This window comes from Bufo gargarizans, chromosome 9, assembly GCF_014858855.1.
Source record: "Bufo gargarizans isolate SCDJY-AF-19 chromosome 9, ASM1485885v1, whole genome shotgun sequence".
NCBI classification, from domain to species: Eukaryota; Metazoa; Chordata; class Amphibia; order Anura; family Bufonidae; genus Bufo; species Bufo gargarizans.
Window position 1 is genome coordinate 183,290,265 of NC_058088.1, and position 20,978 is coordinate 183,311,242.

At 48.5% G+C, this 20,978-nt stretch overlaps 1 protein-coding gene across 1 annotated transcript in view; it reads right to left on the reverse strand.

The window, feature by feature from the left end:
* Nucleotides 1–1,474: 1,474 nt before the first annotated feature.
* STKLD1 (serine/threonine kinase like domain containing 1) overlaps nt 1,475–20,978 on the reverse strand; it is a 38,595-nt gene continuing 19,091 nt past the window's right edge. Inside the window, exons 6-19 of the mRNA XM_044268489.1 lie at nt 20,448–20,518; nt 19,577–19,692; nt 17,371–17,483; nt 17,124–17,284; nt 16,796–16,926; nt 16,127–16,210; nt 13,338–13,451; nt 12,808–12,951; nt 11,410–11,538; nt 9,671–9,799; nt 5,381–5,509; nt 4,750–4,890; nt 3,156–3,235; nt 1,475–1,573 (exon numbers count right to left, since the gene is read on the reverse strand). Coding sequence (XP_044124424.1) covers nt 1,526–1,573; nt 3,156–3,235; nt 4,750–4,890; nt 5,381–5,509; nt 9,671–9,799; nt 11,410–11,538; nt 12,808–12,951; nt 13,338–13,451; nt 16,127–16,210; nt 16,796–16,926; nt 17,124–17,284; nt 17,371–17,483; nt 19,577–19,692; nt 20,448–20,518 — 1,590 coding nt within the window. The 3' untranslated portion in view covers nt 1,475–1,525. The remainder of the gene's footprint in view (nt 1,574–3,155; nt 3,236–4,749; nt 4,891–5,380; nt 5,510–9,670; nt 9,800–11,409; nt 11,539–12,807; nt 12,952–13,337; nt 13,452–16,126; nt 16,211–16,795; nt 16,927–17,123; nt 17,285–17,370; nt 17,484–19,576; nt 19,693–20,447; nt 20,519–20,978) is intronic.

Here is a 20,978-nt window from a genome sequence, read left to right on the forward strand (position 1 = left end):
GCAAAAGTTGGGAGTACAGTATATTTGGTAATAGAAATGAATAGTGTTTATTGTATTGGGGCGGAGGGGGTGTTCTGAATTTTGACAAACATGGTGGCTTCGTTGAGCTGTTTTAAGTACTCTACAAGAATTTTTCATACTTTTAAACATCAGCTATAACATTTTTCTAATGTTTTGTAAGTCTTGTACAGAAATTAAACTTATGTTTATTTTATTTTTTTGAGGCCAGGCTTCATGTATTGTACGGCGATAACCTGGCGCTTTACTGTGAGATACATTTCTTCCATATGCTGCTCGCAGACCCTTCTGTCTGGTTGTTGATCTTGGGAAATAAAGCTGCATTCAGATTTAATGAATGGTCTGTTTTTTTGTTTTGTTCCCCTTTTGAAGGGGTATTCCGGTGATGTAAAGTTATATCCTGTGGCTGGGGGGATAAACTAGATCAGTAGGGGTTCTTCAACTGGGATACTCGCCAATACGAGAATGGACACCCAGTATCCTCTGGAGGCCCCGAAATGAATGGAACTGCATGTGCTCAACCGCTCTATTCATTTCTAATGGAGTTCTAGAGATAGCGGCGCGCCGTACTCATTCTCTGGAACGCCCATACAAATTAATGGAGCGGCCGTGTGCATGCCCGACTGGACTTCATTTCAGGGGCACAGGGTCCCCGTTCTCATGATTGGTGGGACCCCCCTACTGATTATCCCCCATCCTGTGAATGCCATGAGTGTCTGATAAGGATGAGGGGGGGGGGGGAGGGGGGGGGGGGGGTCCTGCTTCTTAGAACCCTTTCTCCTGGGAGGTGTAACCCCTGAGTTATCAGACATTAATGGCAGGCATGCTCAACCTGCAGCCCTCCAGCTGTTGTAAAACTACAACTCCCACAATGCCCTGCTATAGGCTGTTCAGGAATGCTGGCAGTTGAAGTTTTGCAACAGCTGGAGGGCCGCAGGTTGAGCATGCCTGATTTATGGCATATCCTATAGGTATAGATCCTCTCTTGGAATACAGAGCGCTGGCTAATTAAAGGGGTTATTCCCAACATATAATGAGATGGTACATTGCTAGGATGGACCACCACTTTATGATCTGTGGGTGTCCAACCTGTGGCATGAAAGAAAGGGTCACAGCGCTACCGTTCCCTGCGCAGTGGCACCCGGACCACCTGCTGGGCACGGAGATCTGCAGCACAGCTCCCTTCAAGTGAATAGGGTTGGCGCACCTGTCCATGGTAAAACAGTCAAGGGGCCCCTTTATTCTCCCGATTACGATACGCCATCACTTTTACAAGATTGCAATATTTCTTTACGGTCACAGATGTTGATGTTGGGCTATACCAAGCTGCAGGGATCCAGGGCACGGCGCTGTAGATGGCACCCATTTGCTGGTGACATCCGAGCTACAGGACACACATCTGAAAGGTCTAATTGCCAAGAATTGACTTGTAAAGAAAGAAGAGTCTTCAGTTTCCAAACAAAACATACAATCTTTACTTGTATAAGTCATATATAGTCTTATTACGTTAAGTCTTCAATCTTGACAGTGTGGCGTCTGCCAGTGTCGTTATCTCCTATGGAAAGAGGCAGGGTCATTAGGACGCAGAAGGTACGGAAACTGGCCTAATTGTTGCAGATTCATAACTTTTAGGCCTCATGCACACGGCCGTTGTTTTGGTCCGCACCCGAGACCCAGTTGTGGCGGCTTGGAAGCAGACCCATTCACTTCAATGGGGCCGCAAAAGATGCGGACAGCACTCCATGTGGTGTCCGCATCCATTGCTCCATTCCATGGCCCTGAAAAAAAAAAATATAACCTGTCCTATTCTTGTCCGCGCAAGAATAGGCAGTTCTATTAAAGGCCGTCTGTGCCGTTCCGCAAATTGCGGAAAGCAAATGGACGCCATCTATGTTTTGCGGACTGCAAAAACACTGTCGTGTGCATGTAGCCTTAATAATTTGGAGTTGTAGGACGCTTTCCTAGTCCTACCCAAAGCTACACTCAAAAGGTCACATGTCTTGAGGGGGAGGCTGTGGAATTTGGACATTTCCGTGCAGATTTTCTGTACGTTTCTGCACCAAAACCAACAATTTCTAATTGAGGATTTGATGTGGTTTTGCCTCAGATCTCACCCTTCGTTTGAATAGGGTGAAAACCGCAGCTAGGGCTACACGACGAGGTGTCGTGCGACATAGTTTGTAATGCTAGTCTATGGTGTCGCACTGTGACACGACGAGATGGATTTCTGTGCGACTGTTGCGTCGCAGTCTCAGCGACACCATAGACTAGCATTAAAAAAAAATATGCGGTGCGACATCAATGTCCCAGTGTAGTTGTACCTTATATGTCGCGCGACACATGTCCTGTAGCCCCAACCTAAGGGTCCATTCACACGTCCGTGGTGTGTTGCGGATCCGCAACACACCCGGCCGGCACCCCCTATGGAAATGCCTATTCTTGTCCACAGCTGCGGACAAGAATAGGACATGTTCTATATTTTTCGGAGCTGCGGACTGGAGGTTTGGGGCTGCTCTCCGCTTCACGTCCGGGCCCATAGAGAATGAATGAGTCCGCACCCGTTCCGCAAAATGGCGGAACGGGTGTGGACATGTGAATGGACCCTAAAACTGGAAACATAACTGGGGATTTGGAAATCCACACTGCACAGAACAAAGTGTGCATGAGGATTGTCTGATTTCATAGGCTTTGCCGGTACTGTAATACGCGGTGGTTTTTCCATACGGGAATCTGCAATGTGGGCAGGGGCCAAAAACCACTTATCTCTCTTTAACACGAGCGGATCCCGTGCGGGTAATCTGCTGCGTGAAACAGAGCCAAGCCCGTTCCAGACGGCAGAGACACGGAGCACTAACATGATTAAATATGCTCTTTGCCTCTCGGTGACAACTTTGTGTTACTGATTTTGTAGTAAAGAGATCACAGAGAGGCACGGAGTATTATCAATCATGTTAATGCTCCGTGTCTGCCATCTGGAACGGGGCTTGGCACGCTCTCGCGCAGCAGATTAGCCGCTCGTGTGAAAGAGCCCTTAGGCAGGTGGTCTTACTGTTGGATCACAAGTTGCTTAACTGGCTTATCCAGCACTAAGAGATAACTGTATGCAGATCGCTGAGCACACATCAGCCCCCTCGTACCTCCAGGCAGTCGTATCGCTCCTTGATTTCAGCCATCAGCTGATCCACGTGTTGTAATACCAGTTCAGGACGAGCGCTGCCTGTGAGACAGACAGGTGACAGCACATAAAACGACATTGGAGATACAAAGTCTATTCCCTGCTCCCTGTCACATTCTGTGGGATTGTATAATAGCCCCAGACCAGGACGTGTCCAGCAGTCAGAGTACGGGGGTACTGTACATTTAAATAGGACTGAGATGTAATATCAGGTAAGGCCGAAGGTCACGCGTGGTGTTTATGCAAAATTCGGAATTGGGACAACAAGAACTGGACTCCGCAAGGTGCAAGTGAACTGCAATAATAAAGATGCTGACGTGGCTATTTTACTGCTACTGAAAGGGGTATAGTATATAACGGGGATCAGCAACCTTCGGCACTTCAGCTGCTGTGAAACTACAACTACCAGCATGCAAATATGCTCGGCTGAATGAAGCACTCTGGGAGTTGTAGTTTCTGAACAGCTGGAGTGCCGGAGGTTGCTGATCCCTGGTATATAACTAGGATATGCCATCTCTATGAGTGGTGGGGACCCCCCCCAGTGATGAGGCCACAGTGCTGCATCTGTCAGCAGTTTTGTCCCTATGACACTGGCTGACCTGTTCCATGTGCGCTTGGCAGCTGAAGGCATCTGTGTTGGTCCCATGTTCATATGTGCCCGCATTGCTGAGAAAAATAATGTTTTAATATATGCAAATGAACCTCTAGGAGCAACGGGGGCGTTACCATTACACCTAGAGGCTCTGCTCTCTCCGCTACTGCCACGTCCCTGCTCATTTGCATATAGTAAAACATCATTTTCGTCAGCAATGCGGGCACATATGAACATGGGACCAACACAGATGCCTTCAGCTGCCAAGTGCACATGTAACACGTCAGCCAGTGTCATAGGTACAAAACTGCTGACAGATGCCCTTTTAAAGGGGCTATCCAAGAAAAACATTGCTGCTTTCTTAAAAAAAACAGCGCTGCCCTTGTCCGCAGGTTGTGTGTGGTATTGCTTCTCAATCCCATTCAATTCAAAAGGAGCAGAGCTGCCAAACCAGACAACCCATGGACAGGTGTGACGCTCTTTTTTGGAAGGAAGCAACCATGTTTTTCTAATCTCGGACAACCCCTTTAAGACGGACTTGCACATTTCTTTTCACCTTCACGTTGCGGGCTCCGTTCTAGAGGTGAGACGTTGGTGGCATATCCTAGAGCAGGGATCAGCAACCTGTGGCGCTCCAGGTGTTCGAAACTACAACTCCCAGACTGCTCCATTGTCTTTTACAGGCGTTAGAAGAACAGCCGAGCATGTTTGCATGCTGGGAGTTGTAGTTTCACAGCAGCTGGAGTGCCGAAGGTTGCTGATGCCTGTCCTAGAGATATACCACCAATGTATGAGGTGAGACAAACCCTTTAACTGCGGAGCAGAAGTACACAGAGTATTGATTGACAGTGGCCTTAAGGTGGATGGGGGAAGGTGTAGTCACGTGCACAACCATTGGAGATGCAGTGCCCTGTCAGATGACTTCTTAGTCCTATTCTACATGCATCTCCTCGCTCCTCCTCACCATAATGAGCCATTTCACTGAGCAGCAGGCAGATGTTCTCCACGATTTCGGGGTCATCGTCGTGTAATCGGTAAAGCTCTTTAATTAGAGGAAGGCCGCTCATCCCCGCCGCAGGCACCAGCACGCGATAAGCGGACAATTCTGAAAAATTGGGTTGTAAAAGATTAGAGAGAGGGATCGGCAACCTCCGGCGCTCCAGCTGTTCTGAAACTACAACTCCCAGAATCCTCCTTTGACATCTATGGTATTTACAAGAACAGCTGAGCAAGTGGGCATACTGGGAGATGTAGTCTCACAGCAGCTGGGGGTGCCGAAGGTTGCTGATCCCTGGATTAGAGAAACGGCGCCACTCTTGTCCGTGTATGGTGTTGCAGCTCGGGCAGAGCCTATAAAGAAGAGTGAAAGAGAGAATGTTTTTCTAATCTCATACAAAGCCTAAGTCCTCCTGCACATGACCGTGTCCGTACTGCGGTCCGCAAACCACGTATTCGCAAAATACGGACACCTTCTGTGTGCAATCTGTAGTTTTCTCACTCCCAAGGAAATGAATAGTGTCCGTGGGCAATCCATAAAAAAAATGGAGATTGGACATGGATGCAAAATATGGCCCTAAAACCGATGTAAGAGGTACCTGAATTCACCACCAAACCAGTCAGCGCCAAACAGACGTTCTTAGACAGGATGGGACGCGGTGAATGCGCTTGCAGGGCTTCCAGGAGGAGTAATGTTATGGATTCAGTCTGCTCCTCCGTTATATGTCCTGTAAATATCGAATAGAGATCTGATTAATGGGGGATTGGTTCTAATGACTTTAAAATGGGGACAGACAAAAAAAAAATAAAAAAAAAACAACAACTAATTAACATTTATTTGTGGCTGGATTTATTAGCGAGGATCTGTACCCCCTAAAATGTGCTCGCTGGGATTAACGTATAAGCGACCATGTTGGCTGCGAAAGGAAGGGGTAAAAGTGTCTCTCCACCCATATAATAAAACCTACAGGTCCTACACGTTACTGTTCTTAGGCCTCTTTCACACGACCGTATGGCCATTTCAGTGTTTTGTGGACCGTTTTTCACGGATCCGTTGTTCCGGGTTTTTTTTCCGTTGTGTTTCCGTTCCGTTTTTCCCTATGGCATATACAGTATACAGTAATTACATAGAAAAAATTGGGCTGGGCATAACATTTTCAATAGATGGTTCCGCAAAAACGGAACGGATACGGAAGACATACGGATGCATTTCCGTATTTGTTCCATTTTTTTTTTTTTTGCGGGCCCATTGACTTGAATGGAGCCACGGAACGTGATTTGCAGGCAATAAAAGGACATGTTCTATCTTTCAACGGAATGGAAAAACGGAAATACGGAAACGGAATGCATACAGAGTACAATTTTGCGGAACCACTGAAATGAATGGTTCCGTATACGGAACGCAAAAAACGGCCCACAAAAAGGAAAAAAAAAAAAAAAACGGTAGTGTGAAAGAGGCCTTAGTCTGCACAGTCTTTCACATGGGATAGTAGCAGTTTGTGCTCCAGAGCTGCTTTTCTCTCGTAACTGGAAGCTTTTAAGGCTGTGGACACCTTTTGGGCAAGTTTTTTTAAATTATTGCCTTGTACTCATTTTGAGCTACAAATCACCTGGTCTTTAGTAAACATGTTGAGCCCCTTTCTCTGTACAGCCTTGAGATTCTCTGGTAGCAGGCTCTGTGTTTTTACCGTGTTCCGTCAGGCAGCTCAGCTGACGGCTCCTTATCTCTGACCTTATACACACTCATTCTTACTGATAAGGCCTCATGCACACGACCGTTGTGTGCATCCGTGGCCGTTGTGCCGTTTTCCGTTTTTTTTCACGGACCCATTGACTTTCAATGGGTCCGTGGAAAAATCGGAAAATGCACCGTTTGGCAGCCGCATCCGTGAGCCGTGTTTCCTGGCCGTGAAAAAAATATGACCTGTCCTATTTTTTTCACGGCCAACGGTTCACGGGCCCATTCAAGTCAATGGGTCCGTGAAAGAACACGGATGCACACAAGATTGGCATCCGTGTCCGTGATCCGTGGCCGTAGGTTTTAGTTTCATACAGACGGATCCGAAGATCCGTCTGCATAAAAGCTTTTTCTGATCTAAGTTTTCACTTCGTGAAAACTCATTTCCGACAGTATATTCTAACACAGAAGCGTTCCCATGGTGATGGGGACGCTTCTAGTTAGAATACACTGCAAACTTTGTACAAGACTCCCCCCTGTTGCCTGGCAGCACCCGATCTCTTACAGGGGGATATGATAGTACAATTAACCCCATCATATCCCCCTGTAAGAGATCAGGGCTGCCAGGCAGCAGGGGGCAGACCCCCCCCCCTCCCCAGTTTGAATATCATTGTGCGGCCCCCCCCCTCCCCTGTTGTTAACTCGTTGGTGGCCAGTGTGCGCACCCCCCTCCCTCCCTCCCTCTATTGTTTTAATACATTGGGGCCAGTGTGCGCGCCCCCCCCCAACCCCCCCTCCCTCCCTCTATTGTTTTAATACATTGGGGCCAGTGTGCGCGCGCCCCCCCAACCCCCCCTCCCTCCCTCTATTGTTTTAATACATTGGGGCCAGTGTGCGCACCCCCCCAACCCCCCCCCCCCCCCCCCCCCCCCTCCCTCCCTCTATTGTAATCATCATCGGTGGCAGCGGAGTAGAAGATTTTCATACTTACCTGCTTCTTGCTGCTGCGATGTCTGCGTCCGGCCGGGAGCTCCTCCTACTGGTAAGTGACAGGTCTGTGCGGCGCATTGCTGTCACTTACCAGTAGGAGGAGCTCCCGGCCGGACGCAGACATCGCAGCAGCAAGAAGCAGGTAAGTATGAAAATCTTCTACTCCGCTGCCACCGATGATGATTACAATAGAGGGAGGGAGGGGGGGGGGGGTTGGGGGGGTGCGCACACTGGCCCCAATGTATTAAAACAATAGAGAGAGGGAGGGAGGGGGGGTTGGGGGGGCGCGCGCACACTGGCCCCAATGTATTAAAACAATAGAGGGAGGGAGGGGGGGGGGGGGTTGGGGGGGTGCGCACACTGGCCCCAATGTATTAAAACAATAGAGAGAGGGAGGGAGGGGGGGTTGGGGGGGCGCGCGCACACTGGCCCCAATGTATTAAAATAATAGAGGGGGGGTTGGGGGGCGCGCGCACACTGGCCCCAATGTATTAAAATAATAGAGGGGGGGTTGGGGGCGCGCGCACACTGGCCCCAATGTATTAAAACAATAGAGGGAGGGAGGGGGGTGCGCACACTGGCCACCAACGAGTTAACAACAGGGGAGGGGGGGCCCACTGGCCACCAATGAGTTAAAAACAGGGGGGGGGGTCTGCCCCCTGCTGCCTGGCAGCACCTGCCAGGCAGCAGGGGGCAGTCATGTACACAGTTTTTTTGTATATTCTAACCTGAAGCGTCTCCATCACCATGGGAACGCCTCTGTGTTAGAATATACTGTCGGAAATGAGTTTCACGATGTAGCTCATATCCGACAGTATATTCTAACATAGAGGCGTTCCCATGGTGATGGGGACGCTACAAGTTAAAATATACCATCGGATTGGAGAAAACTCCAATCCGATGGTATAACAGAACTCCAGACTTTACATTGAAAGTCAATGGGGACGGATCCGTTTGAAATGGCACCATATTGTGTCAACATCAAACGGATCCGTCCCCATTGACTTGCATTGTAATTCAGGACGGATCCGTTTGGCTCCGCACGGCCAGGCGGACACCAAAATGACTTTTTTTTCATGTCCGTGGATCCTCCAAAAATCAAGGAAGACCCACGGACGGAAAAACGGTCACGGATCACGGACCAACGGAACCCCGTTTTGCGGACCGTGAAAAAAAACGTCCGTGTGCATGAGGCCTAACAGTGTGGCTTCAATAAGTGTTTTTGGGGCTATTACCAATTTAGAGATGAGGGTTATTTCACAGAGTGAAAGTACGATTCTCACAGCTAGGCAGAATTTAACCCTTTACGGCAAAGCTGATGAATATTTTTAATAAAGACCAGTTTAAAAATAAAAATATTGATTTTAAGCTCAAAATGAGTAAAAATGCAATCATAAAAAAACGTCCCTTGAAGGTGTCCATAGCCTTTAAGAATACTATGGGCAATTATCTTTGGTCACTTGGCCATTAAGGGGGTATGCCAATCTCAGACAATGGGGGCATATTGCTAGGATATGCCCCCGTTGTCTGATAGGTGCGGGTCCCACCTCTGGGACCAAAAGTGGTGGAGGGTGCCCTGCGCATGCGCAGCCGTCCTCCATTCATTTCTATGGGGCTGCCAAAAATAGCTTACCGCTGACTCGGCTATTTCCGTCGGCCCAATAGAAATGAATGGGAGCAGTGGCGGTTCGCTCCTATTCTCTTCTATGGGAGAGAGCGCTTGGTGGTATCTTCCAGCCGCCACCTTCCCCACTCCCTTAGCGAAATAGGTGCGGGTCCCACGGTCCCAGATGGGAATACCCCTTAAGTATATAAAAAGGTTTCCTATTCTCTCCTTCTTCATCATAGGCACCTTATGCACTGCTTGGACACCACAGAAGGGGAAGGATTCCCTATGGGGAGGCAGGAAGGCCACATTACAGTCCAGATACACTGACAACTAGAAGCCAGTGTGAGATTAGTCCTTTCCCACTCATTAAATATTGCTAGTATAGGCCATCACTTTATGATGGTGAGGATCTGACCTCCGCTGATTCACCCTTTCACGGTCTTACCCTGCGCGGCGGTGCCCTAACCTCCTGCTGTGCAGATAGGGTCAGGGGATCCCTGTAGGACCTGTCCTACTCTGTGCAGTCTGATCTGATCAGAAACGCTCACACCAAAGTCTGGCATTGTATTCTATTTTATGAACTTAGTCCACTGAATATTATTAGGAGTCCACCTTTCATCCCGAGGATCCACAGGGCGGTGCAGGCCGATTCCACCAGCGGTCCGTCAGTGCGGTATGTCTCAAGCGCGGTGCAGACTACCGGTACGGCTTTCTTCAGACACTCTCCATCTGTTTGGTTCTCTGTGAAAACCAGAAAATTAAGTAGAGGTTTCTACCCCGTCCCCAATATAGGCGATAAATGCTGGATCAATAAGGGGTCCAACCTCTCAGCCCGCCACATGTGGGAGGCCGGCAGCACCCGTGTGTGACATCATCAGTCCTACTCTGGACACGGATAAGAGGCAGGAGCTGTGTGTGGCACATCCACCATCTTCTCTCCCTCTGGGGTTACTGCCCCAGGCTGCTTAGCCCTGCAAGGGACACGGGCCTCATACTTTTGAGACGCACTGCTTTTAACCCCTAGCTGACCCGGAAATTTTCATTTTTTTACTCCCTACCATAGCTATCCTTCCGTTCACATAGCTGTATATTTCGGGGGATAATTTGCACTTTCTAATGACACCATTTACTATTGCATAAAATGTAGTGGGAAGCTGGAATTTATTTTCCAAACGGGGAAAAAAAAAATAGTAAAAAAAAAAATATTAATTCCGCCAAAGTTTTACGGGTTTTGTCTCTATGGCGTTCCCTATATAGCAGGGATAGCCAACCTTGCAAAACTACAACTCCCAGCATGCCCAGACTGCCTACAGCTAGCAGCCTACAGCAGGGCATGGTGGGAGTTGTAGTTTTACAACATCTGGAGAGCCGCAGGTTGGCCATGCCTGCTATATAGTCTAACTGACCTGTTGCCTTCATTCTCCTGGTCAGTGCGATTACAGCGATACCACATTGATATCGTTTTTCTTATGTTTTAGTACTTACAAAAATAATATTTTCCCATTCCGGCTTTCACCGTACAGGATAAATACATATATATGGTAACAGTTCAGGCATTTTGGGACGCGGCGATGCTATGATTTTTTTTATAGTTTATTTTAATTATGTGGAAAAGGGGCGATTGAAATTTTTATATATTTAAAAACTTTTTTCAGGTTTTAAGTCTCATGCTGAATGAGTAAAACAACCCCTTTAAAATACAACTCTCTGGCCACAATGAGCGAAGGAACGTTTGTAGAAAAATGGGCACAGAATGGGGGGGGGGATCAATCAGGCCTTGGGGTTGTGTTGCAGCCAATGGCACGGGGAACATTTCACGGGTAGAGGGAAGAATGGATTCAATGAAATTCCAGCAAAGTCTGGAAGCAAACATAACACCAAGTGTAAAAAAAGCTGAAGTTGAAAAGAGGATCGGATGGCTTCTACAAATGGATAATATTCCATAGTTTATAAGGCTGAAAACAGACATCTGTCCATCCAGTTCGGCCTGTTATCCTGCAAGGTGATCCAGAGGAAGGCAAAAAAAAATCCTTCCAGACTCCAATCAGGCATCAGAATAACTCCCTGGATCAGCGACCCCTCTCCAGAAATCTAATAACTATAACCTGTGATACTTGGAAAAGGATGTGTTACTAGGTACTAACCATGCAGGGTGCTCAAACTCTGCTTCTGACCCTTTTCTATTTATTTATTTATTATTTTGAAAATAAAGTATTGTTTTTGCTTAAAATACTAAGGGAATGTGTAATCTTTAACGTTATGCCTTTTGGAGATCATAGTAACAAGTCATTTTCACCAGGGGTGCCCAAACTTTTGCAAGCCACTGTATAATCGCGATCGTCTATACCTACCGGTCATGGCCAAGGACCATATCAGAGCGCAGCAGGACTGACACAAGTCTCTGTTCTCCAGTGATGTCTCCAGAATTCTGACTAGATCTGAGACAAAACCTGTTCTCCTTAGCAACTCCACTGCCGGCTCTGAGAGAAGTGAGAAAAATCACAAGATGATTGATAAATAGATAGATACAGGCTCGGACTGGCCCATAGGGGTACAGGTGAATCCCCCCGGCCCCCTGAGCAAGGTGGGCCCCTAGTCTCCCACCCCCTGCACAAGTGGCCCATAGACTTACTGCACTACATACATATTTCAATGTACAGCACCTCCACCAGCCTGTGTTCTGATAAAAACAGAGCTGAGATGTCTTCTAGGTAGAGAGGAAAGCTACCAGTGTCCTTCTCTGCCCAGGACCTACCTTCTCGAAGTTCATTCATCTGGTAGCATCTTGCTGCTGTGTGAGCAGGTAATATATGAATGTATCTGTACGGTGGGCCCCCAAAATAAATTTTACTGGTGGGCCCTAGGAATCCCAGTCCGATACTAGATAGATAGATGGTAGAGATCGACCGATTATCAGAAGTACCGATATTATCGGCCGATATTCAGGGTTTTGTACATTATCGGTATTGGCATCTAACCCGTATAAAGCGAATACTAGTGAGCGCTTCCATTATGCATCGGGTGCCGGGAGCGGGGAAGAAGCGCAGCAAGCGCTTCCGATACTCACCCTCCCTGGTCTTCTTTAATGGGGCTGTATAGCGCCAGGACGTAATGCGCGCACTATGACCTGGCGCTGCACGCTGTCAGGTGACAGTGCAGCGCGGGCCGGAGAAGACAGGGGAGCGAGACGCCGGACCTGGAGATGGAGAGGAGCCACGGCGCAGGAGAGGTGAGGAGTTTTTATTTTATTCATCTGAGGAGGGGTTAAAATAATGTCTGATCTGAGGTCCGATAGGGGTTAAAATAATGTCTGATCTGAGGTCCGATAGGGGTTAAAATAATGTCTGATCTGAGGTCCGATAGGGGTTAAAATAATGTCTGATCTGAGGTCCGATAGGGGTTAAAATAATGTCTGATCTGAGGTCCGATAGGGGTTAAAATAATGTCAGTGAGGAGGGGGAAGGGTGGTGTGGAAATTGGCATTTGGCACTAGTATATTATAAATGGACTACCAGCTAAGGGCTTTATTCATATATAATTTACATTTATAATATACTAGTGCCAAATGCCAATTTCCACCACCTCAGTGACTACCAACTAATATATATATTATAAGATATAAATTAATCGGCTATCGGACTGAAAGTTCACCAATTATCGGCTCTGAAAAAATAAATAAAAAATAAAAAACAATAATTTGGCGATCCCTAATAGATAGATATGAGATAGATAGATGATAGCCCACTTACCTCTAACTGAAATCATCATCATCATCACACTGAAGATTACAGATATTAGCTCATCCCTCTGGGGAGAAGTCCTTGCTGCTTCCACCAAAGTAATGCCTAGATCCTCTCCAGACCAGAGCTGCTCGCCATCTTCTTGTTCCAAGGCTGCAGACAGAGACAGAACGCTTATATCTCGAGGTCACTGGGCAAACAACCTACACAGATGGAATACTTCTCCCCGCCGAGGGCTCGTAGGTCCAGATGATAGGACAGGCTCATGAGGCGCCTGCCCCTGGGGACTCCTTCACCTTGCATGGCCTGAACTTCTGTGGTGACTTTAGCTCTGGTGTTACACGGTTAGATCTGCACTCTACGGCAGAATTATATGGACGCTGCAGGTTATTTAGCTACAGCTAGGCAGCATTCCTCCCGCCATATCCCTCCCTTGAAAAAGAAGGCATAGGATAGGACACCCCTCACTTTTTGCACAGGGGTCTCCATGGGCCTTGATCAGATCCAGATAATAGGCACAGGCCGACCGGACCCCTCACCTTGTGATACCAGTCTATGCAGCACTCGGCTGCCCTCCCATTGTACTCTGGAGTCCTTGTGCGTCCTCATAGCCAGTGAGACGAGGTGCATTGTGTCGCCTGTGTCCAAGACCCCTGCAGAGGGAAAACCCTGAAATCAGTCTTCTGTTATAGCAATGATTCTAAGGTCACTGTACACGAGAACATAGTAGTAGTGTCAGCAGTCAGTGCACGGCCTGTATAACTGTGCAAATTGGGCGTGCCCTCAACATAACTCAACACACCGCCATTGATGTCAACAGAAGTGAGTGCACCCCTAAGTGAAAATGGCCAAATTGTACCCAAAGTGTCAATATTTTTTGTGTGGCCGCCATTATTTTCCAGCACTGCCTTAACCCTCTTGGGCATGGAGGTCACTAGAGCTTCACTGGTTACCACTGGAATCCTCTTCCATCCTCCATGATGACATCACGGAGCTGCTGGATGTTATAGACCTTGCGCTCCTCCACCTTCTGTTTGAGGAGGCCCCACAGATACTCTATAGGGTTTAGGTCTGGAGACATGCTTGGCCAGTCCAGCACCATTACCCTTCAGTTTCTTTAGAAAGCCAGCGGTCATATTGGAGGTGTTTGGGGTCTTTATCATGTTGGATACTACCCTGCGGCCCAGTTTCCAAAGGGAGGGGATCATGCTTTGCTTCAATGTTGCGGGTGCAAACGGGTGCAGACCAATTAATTTTCAATGGGGCCACAAAAGATGCGGACAGCACACAGTGTGCTGTCCGCATCCGCACTTCCGTTCCGTGGCCCCGCAAAAAAATAGAACATGTCCTATTCTTGTCCGTAGCCATGGACAAAAAAAAAAGGCATTTCTATTATAGTTCCGGCCACGTTCGGTCCGCAAAATGCGGAACGCACGTGACCGGTATCCGGGTTTTGCGGATCCAGAATTTGTGGACCCCAAAACCTCTGCAGCAATGCTGGCAGCACTCATACAACCTCTGGATATGACGCTGAGCACTGACAGGCTGACCCCCCACCCCTGTAACCTCTGCAGCAATGCTGGCAGCACTCATATATAACCTCTGGATATGACGCTGAGCACTGACAGGCTGACCCCCACCCCTGTAACCTCTGTAGCAATGCTGGCAGCACTCGTACAACCTCTGGATATGACGCTGAGCACTGACAGGCTGACCCCCCACCCCTGTAACCTCTGCAGTAATGCTGGCAGCACTTATACAACCTCTGGATATGACGCTGAGCACTGACAGGCTGACCCCCACCCCTGTAACCTCTGCAGCAATGCTGGCAGCACTCGTACAACCTCTGGATATGACGCTGAGCACAGACAGGCGGACCCCCCACCCCTGTAACCTCTGCAGTAATGCTGGCAGCACTCATATATAACCTCTGGATATGACGCTGAGCACTGACAGGCTGACCCCCCACCCCTGTAACCTCTGCAGCAATGCTGGCAGCACTCATACAACCTCTGGATATGACGCTGAGCACTGACAGGCTGACCCCCCACCCCTGTAACCTCTGCAGTAATGCTGGCAGCACTCATACAACCTCTGGATATGACGCTGAGCACTGACAGGCTGACCCCCACCCCTGTAACCTCTGCAGCAATGCTGGCAGCACTCATACAACCTCTGGATATGACGCTGAGCACTGACAGGCTGACCCCCACCCCTGTAACCTCTGTAGCAATGCTGGCAGCATTCATACAACCTCTGGATATGACGCTGAGCACTGACAGGCTGACCCCCCACCCCTGTAACCTCTGCAGTAATGCTGGCAGCACTCGTACAACCTCTGGATATGACGCTGAGCACTGACAGGCTGTCCCCCACCCCTGTAACCCCTGCAGCAATGCTGGCAGCACTCGTACAACCTCTGGATATGACGCTGAGCACTGACAGGCTGACCCCCACCCCTGTAACCTCTGCAGCAATGCTGGCAGCACTCGTACAACCTCTGGATATGACGCTGAGCACTGACAGGCTGACCCCCACCCCTGTAACCTCTGCAGCAATGCTGGCAGCACTCGTACAACCTCTGGATATGACGCTGAGCACTGACAGGCTGACCCCCACCCCTGTAACCTCTGGACCTGACGCTGAGCATGTGCACTCAACTTCTCTGGCCGACCATGGCGAGGCCTGTTCTGAATAGAACCTGCCTTGTTAAACCGCTCTATGGTCTTGGCGCTGCAGCTTCGTTTCAGGGTGTTGGCGATCTTCTTATAGCCTCGGCCATCTTTATGTAGAGCAACTATTCTTTTTTTCAGATCCTCAGAGAGTTCTTTGCCATGAGGAGCCATGTTGAACTTCCAGTGACCAGTATGAGAGAGCGTGAGAGCGATAACACCAAATATAACACACCTGCCCCCAATTCACACCTGAGTCCTTATAACACTAACGAGTCACATGACACCTGGGAGGGAAAATGGCTAATTGGGCAATTTGACCATTTTCACTCACTTCTGTTGCCGGCGGTTTAGACATTAATGGCGGTGTGTTGTTATTTTGAGGGCACGCCCAATGTACAGTGTTATGCGAGCCGCACAGAGACTACTGTACATTGTATCACAGCGTCAGATCTTCAGCGCTGTCCCAGGAAAAGACAGAAGAAGATATTTACAAATATGTGAGGGGCGCGCTCAGTTTTGTTAGATACTTGTGTCCATCACTAAAAGGATCTATAGAGATTGTTATTGATCTAATGATAGATGTGTGATATTTTTAATTGCTCCATTTTTATATTCTCCCCTCCCCCTCCACCCATGAAGATCCAAAAGTGTACCTTCTCCATCTGAATCATAATTGATCAGGTGATTCAGTGCTGATAACTGAGCCTCCTCGAAGTCGGGGTACCTCTTCATGAGCCCTGGAAGAAGACACACAAAACACATCCTTACCGACTGCAGAAAACGACAGACTGAAGACACCGGAGGAAGAAGTGGAGCACCACCGATTACAGGGGTCGGTACGATCACTGGGGGTCCAACTACCAGAGCCCCTACTGATCACAAGGACGGCAGTCTGAGTGCACATCTGTGACCACTGCTCCATCCATGGGACACCCAAATACAACATTCCCCATCTCCATCAGTCTCACAGAAATGAATGGAGTCTGCACAGGGCAAACCTTTGTGAAAGGTCTAAGCAGATCTCCCCCCCCCCCCCCCCTTCCCTCCCCGAAATCAGCTGTAATCTGTAGATCAGGCATCCTCAAACTGTGGCCCTCCAGCTGTTGCAAAACTACAACTCCCAGCATGCACGAACAGCCTACAGCAGGGCATTGTGGGAGTTGTAGGATGCCTGCGATGAACCAGTGACAGGCGCTGAATTCCCCTCTAGCGCCTCCACAGGGGAAATAAAGAATTACATGGTTCTTATTGATATCAGAGGTGGGGGTCCTCCAGAGTCTATTTACCTGTATAGGAGCGTGCTGCTGCTGTATCCTTCTTACCTATTACATTTTCTATACCGCCATCTTTAATCTCGTCTAGAACACCAGGGGGCAGAATCTTCTTCAAACCCGACACGGGAGAACCAATCAAAACCAAGCACTCAACGACGTAAGGCTCACGCAGCAAGTCACTGTTGGAGGGCGAAGGAAATAGACCAACTCATGATTGCTTAAAGGAACGTTGATACCCTGTGTTATACCGACTGCAGGACCTGAAGGGGCGGGACACGACACAGGGTATCCTTGTGTCATGCTCCGCCCTTTCAGGCCCCACTGAGTGTACGATTTCTACACTGCGCTCCAGCAGGTTCTCGCAATGTCTACTTACTTAGCCGAGGGGCGATCCTCAGGATGAATCTGTAGCATCTTTGGTAGCAGTCGGAACAGCTCCTCTGAGTAACCGACTTTGTACTGAATTAAATCTAAATTTACACGTAAGTACGGTGGGTCCAACTTTATCCTCTCCAAGAGCTCAATGATCTCAGGGTCCTACACGGGAATACAAGTCATCAGTCATAGTATGAGGATGGCCGGGGGTCATCTCGGACCACAGGCAACGATCGGACGTAACCTACCGTCCTCACGGACGTCATCATCAGATCCAGTAAGATACACCCCAAAGACCAGACGTCCGACTTGTCAGTATACAGGAATTCTAGCGATTCTGGAGCCATGAATATTTTTCTCTCTGCAGGGTCAAAAGGGGTTAAAAGGAGGACCTAATACATTTTCAACGTTCGATATTTTATATTAGGTGTACGAATCTGTGACCCCTTTGCTCTGCTGATTTGTGGGGACCCTAAAGGTCAATATACTTATGGCCTAATCATTAAGGGGGTTCTGCAGTTCTTTTATCCTCTGGATAGATCATCAGCATCTGATCGGTGGGGGTCCGACACCCGGGACTAGGCATGAGTGAGTGCTCCGTACAGCATTAGAATGTATTGGCTCCGATGAGCCGAAGTTATTAATTTGCGAAGTCTCGCGAGACTTTGCATAATAACTTCAGAAATTGATTTTTACTGTAAAAAAACATTTCCCAAACTCAGGTTCAGTTCCGAGGTACCACTTGGAACCGAACCAGAGTTGGGGAAATGGTCTTTTACAGTAAAAATCAATTTCTGAAGTTATTATGCGAAGTCTCGCGAGACTTTGCAAATTAATAACTTCGGCTCATTGGAGCCAATACATTCCAATACTGTATGGAGAGCTCGCTCCGTACAGTATTGAAACAAAGTGTTATGCAAATCGACTTTGGATGTTTCATCCCTTCCCGGGACCCCCGCCGATCAGCTGTTTGAGAAGGCCGCGGCGCTGGCAGTAGTGCTGCGGCCTTCTCGCTGTTTACCGCAGGCCCAGTGACGTCACGACTAGTATCAATGGCCTGGGCGCGGCTAAGCTCCGTTCACTTAAATTAAGATTAGCCTCGCCCAGGTCAGTGATACTAGTCGTGACGTCACTGAGCCTGCGGTAAACAGCGAGAAGGCCGTGGCGCTAATGCCAGCGCCGCTGCCTTCTCACACAGCTGATCGGTGGGGGTCCCGGGTGTCGGACCCCCGCTGATCAGATGCTGATGATCTATCCAGAAGGTAGATCATCAGTTTAAAAGAACTGCAGAATCCCTTTAAGGGGGTTGTCTCATCTGAGACACTGGTGGCATATCGCTAGGATACGCCACCAATGTCAGATAGCTGCGGGACCCAGAGGTATCTCCAGAACAGGCCCCTGAAAGTGAAGGAGAACATGCGCTCTCCATTCATTTCTGTAGAAGTTCTAAAAACATCAGAGCAAGCGCACTCAGCAATTTTGGGAAATCCCATAGAAATGAATGGAGAGCGCATCGTGCAAGCATGGCCACCACTTCATTTGCTTCTATGGGACTGCCGGAGATGGCCGAGCCAGCGCGCAACTATTTTTGTCAGTGTCATAGAAGCGAATGGAGGGTGGTTGCTCATGGGCAGCTGCTCTCCACTCACTTCAGGGGCCCCATTCTGGTGATAGGTGCAGGTCCTACCAGAATGGGCCCCTGAAGTGAGTCGAGAGAAGCTGCCCATGAGCAACCACCCTCCATTCTCTTCTATGACACTGCTGAAAATAGTTGAGCGCTGGCTCAGCCATCTCCGGCAGTCCCATGGAAACAAATGAACTGGTGGCCATGCTTGCATGATGCACTCTCCATTAATTTCTATGGGATTTTGGAAAATAGCGGAGTGTGCTTGCTCAGATATTTTCAGAACTCCTACAGAAATGAATGGAGAGCGCATGTTCTCCTTCACTTTCGGGGGATACCTCTAGGACCCGCACCTATCTGACATTGGTGGCATATCCTAGCAATATTCCACCAATGTCTAAAGTGAGACAAACCCTGGAAAACTTTAAACTGAGTTGTCCAGGATTTTCAGGGCCTACCCAATGAAAAAGTCATCAATATCAGATAGACGAGGGTCTGACAACCTGCAACCCTGCTGATTAGCTGTTGAATTGTAGCACTGATGCCAGAGGTACACAACTCCCTCCACGGTGCCGAGGAGAGAGCTGGTAACTGCAGCGTCCACTACAATGGGGGGCAGAGCTGCAGTAACCAGCTCCGTCCACTACACAATGGGTGGAGCTGCGTCGTTCTGACACCAAGGCTACAACAAAACAGCTGATCGGTGCGGGGTGTCAGACCTCCACTGATCTGATATGGATGACCTATCCTCAGGATAGGCCATCAATGTCAAAATCCTGGACACCCCCTTTAACAGGACGAGTGGAGCCATGTGTATGTAGCACTCTTACCGGGATCCACTCTTATCTTCATCTTCATTTCATCTGTTGCCAACGTCTGAGGAAGAAAGTCACTTATGACGAAGACGTCTTCCCGCCTCAGGAGGACGTTACTTGGTTTGAGGTTTCTATGATGAGCGAAAATGAAGTAAATGAAACAAATCTAAGAACCACCTTGGCAAGTTTTGGTGATGAATTTTCCACTTCTACCCCGACCATTGACCTAGTCCACAGTCAATGGTTGCAGTGGAGCAGGCGACTAGGTCAAGCGGCACCAGACGTTGGAGCGACGAGAACATGGCCCGGAGTAGCGGAGAGGCAGGGTGCAGGCATTAGCTGAAACCGACTTATTCCTGCACAATCCTCACACTTTTTTTTTGGCCATCTTTGAGGGGTTTGGCGGATTTCCGTTTTTTTTTTGGGCAACAACACCAGCTCCAGTTGTTGTATGGAAGTCTATGGGAAATATTGGATACAAGCCAAAATGTATTTATTTTTTTGTAGTGGTGTTTTTTCACCCTTGAGATGCTTTTACTGGGGCGTGGAGTTTTTTTCCCCCACATCTGTCCCATAGACATCCAGAATGCAAGTGCCGATCCGTGTTGCGTTTTTTCATGGATTTTTTTTTTCCTACCAATGTACTGTAAGGAGTGACATTACAGGGGGGGGGGGTTCACATATTGTCCTATGTAAAATGCAAGGCATGCAAAAACCGCCGGGGGGGGTATAACGCACACTATGGGCCAAAAGGCTAAAATGCCCAAAAATAACACAAGACGCGACACAAGAGGGTGCATGAAATTGGATTGCATGGTGGAGACCATCCCTCGGGACGCACTTCATCCCCTCCTGAAAGGCTCCAAACGAGAAAATCAGGACCTACCTGTGGAGGACGCGCTTTTTGTGAACATAAATTAAAGCCTCGATGGCCTGAGCGAGAAATCTCTGAATGATCTGCGAAAAAAAAAAAAAAAAAAGAGATAATACATGAGAAACCATTTTGCATGATCGCAGATATACTGATCGCACAGCGAGGGAGGAGCAGGGGCATTGGCATCGTTAGAGGCGTTTACTACAAGGCCCAGCATGCCCCGGCATTGGATGCTGAATAAGTGATTTCATATCCTTTAATTGGGTCATAAAACAGTCCGATATGTGCTATTCTGGATCAGTCATATACCCGTGTAACGTCTATACTCTACGTATCGTCTGATGTGGGAAACACGGAGGCAGCCGGATGGATTTTCCCTGTTGAATCCTCTGGTTTAGGCCCCTTTCACACGAGCCTGACGGATTGGCTCCGGATGCGTTCAGTGAAACGGTCCGCAAAAAAAATGGAACGGACACGGAAAGAAAATACGTTTGTGATCATGAGCCCTTACTCCGGAGATCAGCGGCATCAGAAGCATCTGAC